We start from the raw sequence: 6487 nt of genomic DNA, 5'->3' as shown, positions 1-6487 counted from the left end.
TGGTTGGCGGGCTCCAGCGTAGCGTGCGCCTCTGCGTGGGCAGTGATTGGAGGAGCCGAGGTGACTGATCGCTCCGTCGGCCGCTCGGCGACCCGGCTCGCCAGTTCCGGGCGGAGGCGTCGGTGACCCCCGGGAACCGGTGCTTCTCTCCCTGAGTTAACATGGCTGCGGCCGGCGAGCGGCTGGGACGCCGGTGAGGGGAGGACGTGAGGCTTTTCCGAGGCGTAGCCCGCGATCCCTCAGCGATGGCGCTCCGCTCGCGGTTCTGGGAGTGCCTGTCGGTTTGCAGAAACCCCGGGAATTCCCATTTCCCTCAGACGACTCCCCGGGGGCTACACAGTAAGTGCACATGCAAGTCGTGTGTTACAGTCCACCCCGCCGAGCAGCCTACGGGCTGACAGTACTAGGACCTGTGATGACTGCGTCCCGTGACCAGACTTCCCTCCCTCCCGGGGAGCGATGATTCGGGGAGCGGACGGGGATAGCGGTTGGGCCTTATTCCCGTTTGGTCCGTGTGTGTCAGTTTTTAAGATACGCGTGGTGGTTCCCGTTCTTAGGGTGTGGGGTCGCAGCGCTGTCAACGGGTGCCAAGCCGGCGGCGAAGCCTGAAGTGGACCCTGCGGAAAACGCAGCTGTCGCCCCAGAGTTCACCAACCGGAACCCCCGCAATCTGGAGCTCCTAGGTGTGGCCAGGAAAGAGCGGGGTTGGGGGACAACCTGGCCCTCCCGGGAGTTCTGGCACAGGTAACTGCGGCGGCCGGTTAACCGCCCGACGGAGCAGGGCACGCTGCCCTGCAAAGCGTTCCTCAGCTCAGTCCACAGGCCGGATACTTGGGGCGATTCTCTTCTCAGGAAACCGCCGTTTGGTGGTGGAGGAGGGGTCAGTGGCCGGGGGCGGGGCCACAAAGCAACAATAATGGAAGTAAATAAATAAATGTGAGGGAGAAAATTTAAAGGGGATGATGTGAGGTTGGGTAGCCTGGGTGCCTGCTAAGGCCCTTTCTGACAGATAAGGTAACCTGCCGAGAAGAGCACTCCCAGCAGAAGAAATGGCTGGGGTGGGTGGGAATGGGAATCCTTTCCTACGGACTATATAAAATTGTAACAGGAAATTAGAGTCATAATTATGATATATTCATTCCACAAACATTAGGCCTATGGCACTTCATAGGCATTGTGCTAGATGCAGGAGATGCAAAGAAAGTAGATTTCATCCTTGTTAGCAAAAATTTTAGGTTTTGTTTTGGAAGATGGAATAGGGATAATAAAATTTTACGATTGCTGTGATGCGTTTTTACTTAGTGTTCACAGGAGGAGTCAAAGAAAGGGAGTAGGTAGGTCACTTTTGAAATAATTTGGATCTTAAGTCTAAAATTCTTTTGAAACCCAACCATTTCAACTTAATATTTGGACCATCTAAATAGAGATATATTTTCCCACTTTTTTTTTTATTTCCTATCTGCTATATTCACATTATCATCAGTATGGAATTTTGGCATATTATAATAGGAAGTGACCTCAGAGAAGATGAGTCCTATGCCTTTGTTGGACAAAGGTTCAACAAATGGGTTAAGACACAGATCAGCAAACGATGGCCAATGGGCCAAAGTTGGCTTGCAAACTAAAAATTTCTTTTTTAAAGTGTGAAAACAAATTTCAAAAAATAATATTTTGTGACGTGAAAATTATATAAAATTCAGATTTCATGGGGATCCCTGGGTGGCGCAGCGGTTTGGCGCCTGCCTTTGGCCCAGGGCGCGATCCTGGAGACCCGGGATCGAATCCCACATTGGACTCCCGGTGCATGGAGCCTGCTTCTCCCTCTGCCTGTGTCTCTGCCTCTCTCTCTCTCTCTCTGACTATCATAAATAAATAAAAATTTAAAAAAAAATTCAGATTTCATTATCCACAAAGAAAATTTTATTGTAACATACCACCACTCATTCTCACCTGGCTGTTCTAGTATTTTTTTTTTTTTTTTTTTTTTTATGATAGAGAGAGAGAGAGAGAGGCAGAGACACAGCCAGAGGGAGAAGCAGGCTCCATGCACCGGGAGCCCGACGTGGGACTCGATCCCGGGTCTCCAGGATCGCGCCCTGGGCCAAAGGCAGGCGCCAAACCGCTGCGCCACCCAGGGATCCCTGGCTGTTCTAGTATTAACTGGCTGAGTTGAGCAGTTGCAAGAGACCCTATGGCTTATAAAGCTTAAAGTATTTACTATCTGAGACTTTAGGGAAAAGGATTGTTGACCCTTGATTAAGAAATTGTTATTTTTCACTAGGGCTTCCAGCAAAACCAGGTGTAGAACCCACATTTCTCAATCTAGTGCTTTTTCTGCTGTTTCACACTAAGAATCCTAGTGTGATCTCTAATTTTAGTGTCTTCTTTAATGTGAGCTTAATTTTTAAACGTGTAATATAAACATATGCTATAAAATCCAAAGGGGGGATAGTTTGTGTATCCTTTTAGAGAGAATTTGTGTATACCGGTATAAACTTATAGTTTTAAATTACAAATCTTAGCACACCATGTACACTTATTCATCTGAATCCTCTCCGCCCCCTTCAAAATACATCTTGGAAATCCTTTGTGGTATTTAGGAACATTAATTCTGGGGCCAAAATCCTGGACTGAAGTCCTAGCTCCATTACTTACCATTAGTTGTGATCTTGTTAAAGTTTCTAAACCTTTCTGTGTCAGTTTCTGTGGCCTTAAAAAAAAAAAAAAAAAAAAAAAAAAAAAAGATTATGGACAGCCTGGATGGCTCATCGGTTTAGCGCTGCCTTCAGCCCAGGGCCTGATCCTGGAGATGCAGGATTGAGTCCTGCATTGGGCTTCTTGCATGGAGCCTGCTTCTCCCTCTAACTGTGTCTCTGCCTCTCTCTCTTTCTGTTTCTCTCATGAATAAATAAATAAAATCTTAAAAAAAAAGAGAGATTATTTTGAAACATGAGCTATCCCTGTAAACAAGACCATGCCTGACATAGTAGGCACTCAATAAATGGTCAGCAGCATTCTTTCTGGTAACTATAGAATACCACTGCATGGATGTTTTAGTTAGCTAGCTCCATACTGATGATTACCTTAGTGATTCCAAACCATGTTGCAATGAATTGCGTATGCATCTCATCAGTGACCTGAGTGTATTTTCATGGGCCTAAGTATTAATATTTTGTTTCTGTGAATAGTCTGTTCAAATTTGTCTACTAAGTTAGTGGGTTTTTTTTTTATTGATGAGAGGAGGCTTTTTACAAATGGAAATTAGTCCTTTGTATAATATGTGTTTTAAGTATTTTTTTCTTGCTTGCCTTTTGACTTCAGTTTACTGTTTTTTTAAACTGTAGAAAACTGTCAGTTTTTTCTTTATAAAAGCTGGATGATATGGTTTGATGTCCTATTTAAATAGGCTTACCTTGAGATTATTTAAAAAAAAAAAATCCTGCTTGCTAGTATTCCTGTTTCAGTTTTTAATTTAAACCTTTGATTGCTCTTTTATTTATTTTGGTGTTAGCTGGAAAGTAGAAGCGTAGGATAAGTATATCCTTCCTCATTGGAAAGTCATTGCTTAGCTCTGCCTCCTCGAATTCTTTTTTGAAGTAGATGTTATGTAATAATTCTCACATCTGGGATCCCTGGGTGGCGCAGCGGTTTAGCGCCTGCCTTTGGCCCAGGGTGTGATCCTGGAGACCCGGGATCGAGTCCCATGTCGGGCTCCCGGTGCATGGAGCCTGCTTCTCCCTCTGCCTATGTCTCTGCCTCTCTCTCTCTCTCTCTATCATAAATAAATAAAAATTAAAAAGAAATAATTCTCACATCTCAGAAATATCAAATTACTCCTGGATATTTGAGGTTAAGTGGAAGTGTTTGATTTATTGAGGATATTGTCATAAAGACAGGAAAAATACTTTTCCCAAGTAAAATCCAGGTTAACTGTGTTGAAGTAAACAAATCGAACATAGCGTTCTAGAGAAATATGTAGGCTTTATTCACCTGAGGCCTTTTATCTTTAAGATTGTTTTGATTTGATTCTGTTCTCATCTCATTTAGGTTGCGAGTTATAAAGACTCAGCATCACGTAGAAGCACTCGTTGAGCATCTCAACGGCAAGGTTGTGGTTTCAGCATCTACTCGGGAATGGGCTATTAAAAAGCACCTTTATAGCACCAGAAATGTGGTGGCCTGTGAGAGTATAGGACGAGTGCTGGCAGAGCGATGCTTAGAGGCAGGGATCAACTTCATGGTCTACCAACCCACTCCTTGGGAGGCAGCCTCAGACTCGGTATTTTGGTTTTTGTACTTATTTAAAAGGTATTAATTCTTGACAACAGGTGCTTACATAGTAACAATAGTTGCATTTATCAAGTTCTTTCCATGTAGCACATGTTGAGGTGGGAATGAGGTTGACATGCGTGACCTCATTCCATCCTCATTACCCAGAGAGTCAAGATTAGTATTCCCACGTCACCTGAGGCAGGCTTGTCCAGAGTCAGTCCAGGGTCACTGATTCTATCGTTGCAATGACCACCACTTTGCTTCCCCGTTCAGGTTAACATCTTGTCTGTATGATGAAACACTACTAATCTTTGACATCTACAGTTTCTTATCTGTGTCATTATTAAGATCACTTTCTGGAAAACCAGTGTGGGCTTGGAAGTTAGCAAGGAACAAATCGACTGTTTTATTTCTCTTGGGAAGTGAACTGTTTATTATCAGCTTACTTGTGCTGACTTAATCTTTTCCTTTTTATGGATCTTCAAAACCAGATGAAACGACTACAGAATGCCATGACAGAAGGCGGTGTGGTGCTGCAGGAGCCTCGGAGAATCTATGAATGAAATAGCATTGTTCCAAACAGGGAACTAGGAGGCTGTGAGGTGCTACTTCCTTCAAAAGAGAGTATCTGGAAGAAGGGCCAGCTGGGAAGTTTTGTACAATCACCTAACAGTGTGGAACATTACTGTAGTTAAGGTCATTCCCTCCTCCCCTTAGGTCTGTTTTCGGGGTTGGGTGGCGGTGGTTAAATCGAAGGCTAAATTCTTCCCCTCTCTTGGACAGGAGAGAATTATCTGGGAAAAGCGGTTGCCAATTATAATTAACTTTCAAAGGACAAGTTAAATGTTTATAAGTTAATGAATAAAGGCATATTATGAGCACTTTCTGGTTACATGAAGTTTTCTTTGCCTTTGAGCTCACTGTGGCAAGAGTATACATAGGAAGTGTGTGCAAACTAATTGTTACCACATCCAGCTCATAGTGGGTGATCTCAAAAAATCGTATTTGTTGCTGCTTAGGGTTCGGGCCTTTTCTTAAAATAGGAAATGCTCTATCAGTCAATTTACTATTAACAGTCTTAGTGCTATGAAGATAAAAGGGGCAGAGTGGGACCTTAGTTGGGCTCCTGAACCCTGACATGCAAAACGAGTTGTGAAAGAAGAAAGGAATGCAGTGAAGAGCTGAAAGTGGAAGTGGAAAGGAGCAGGGCTGGTGTTGCTAAATTTGCTTTGAAGTCAGGGTTTGTGGAATTGGAGGTGAAGCTTGAAATCATGTTAATCTAAGATGAAACTGGGCTAGGTGGGAATCATGGCAGCTCTCTACAGGAGTCTATTAAATCAAAGTAACTATTTCTGGCTATTTAAGACCCGTGTGAAGAGAAGACCTGTAAGTAGTTAAGGTGGCTTCTAGAGTACCTGTATCCCAATTTTAAACATGTATCCCAATTATGTATTCATACAGAAGTGAAGTAACATTACTATTTATAATCTGAGTGTTGGATATTTTTAAAATATATGTATGTACCATTTTTTCAAAGTATGCTTGGTTCTGAGAGGCCTTCAGGATACAGTGACTCAGTGGCCCCTTTGTGATCAGTAACTACCCCAAGTGGGGACATTTAAAAATGTTTAATATAGGTCTGATATTTTCTTCCCTCATCTTAAAGACTGGAGCATCTCACTTTGAAGACTGTGGTTGTAGAAGGCTTCTCAAAATAGGTCTGGTGTTCAGAGGAGGACGTAAAGACCAAAAACTGGACTAGTGTTTTTGGAATCCGCAGTGACAAAAACAGGGTTCACCTGGAAGTGACCTAGGGGTTTTTCCTGCAAGGAATAGGATTGTCCTAGATCATCTCTGCACCAAAGATTCTCCAAGTTTGATATGCAGTTCCTGAGGGCCTTTGTGGCAAGTTTGAGAGACTGTGTTCTAAATGATGAGGCAGAGAAAGTGAAGAAAACGATAGGATGGGGTGGGGGAGGTTCTGGCACAGCTCACTATGGGCCACGTGCAAGGACGCGCTGATATAAACGGGACAAGGTGCGGCCCCCTGCCCCCGCACCGCCGCAGCTGCGGTGATTACGGTGATTACCTACTCACCTAAGTTCCTTCAGGTGTCCTCCGGGCATTATTTTTACCTACCACCCCTCTCAGTACCCTGGGTCTACCTAGGTGACTCACCTTCGGGCCACCGCAGAGCCATCGTTGCGGCAGGCGC

At 44.1% G+C, this 6487-nt stretch overlaps 1 protein-coding gene across 2 annotated transcripts; it reads left to right on the top strand.

Moving 5' to 3' along the window:
* Positions 1-205: 205 nt before the first annotated feature.
* On the top strand, positions 206-5153 carry MRPL18 (mitochondrial ribosomal protein L18). 2 transcript variants are annotated; one of them, XM_072767001.1, is made up of 4 exons: positions 206-339; positions 558-744; positions 4048-4108; positions 4764-5153. In XM_072767001.1, exons 1-4 carry the CDS (start codon positions 246-248, stop codon positions 4833-4835), a joined length of 414 nt encoding a protein of 137 aa, XP_072623102.1. In that variant the 5' UTR covers positions 206-245; the 3' UTR covers positions 4836-5153. The 2 variants fall into 2 exon arrangements, with proteins under 2 accessions (XP_072623102.1, XP_025874525.2); XM_026018740.2 differs by having other exon boundaries at positions 4048-4279.
* The last annotated feature ends 1334 nt before the right edge of the window (positions 5154-6487 follow it).

This window comes from Vulpes vulpes, chromosome 1 (assembly GCF_048418805.1).
Source record: "Vulpes vulpes isolate BD-2025 chromosome 1, VulVul3, whole genome shotgun sequence".
NCBI classification, from domain to species: Eukaryota; Metazoa; Chordata; class Mammalia; order Carnivora; family Canidae; genus Vulpes; species Vulpes vulpes.
Note: the sequence above shows the minus strand (reverse complement) of the source record. Positions and strands in the feature narration are given on the sequence as shown.

Bases quoted from the DNA above. Each gene is read 5' to 3' on its own strand.
- MRPL18 (XM_026018740.2), top strand. From the start codon at position 246: ATGGCGCTCCGCTCGCGGTTCTGGGAGTGCCTGTCGGTTTGCAGAAAC. The intron at 745-4,047 runs GTAACTGCGGCG...CATCTCATTTAG, and splicing joins TCCCGGGAGTTCTGGCACAG to GTTGCGAGTTATAAAGACTC. The intron at 4,280-4,763 runs GTATTTTGGTTT...CTTCAAAACCAG, and splicing joins GGGAGGCAGCCTCAGACTCG to ATGAAACGACTACAGAATGC.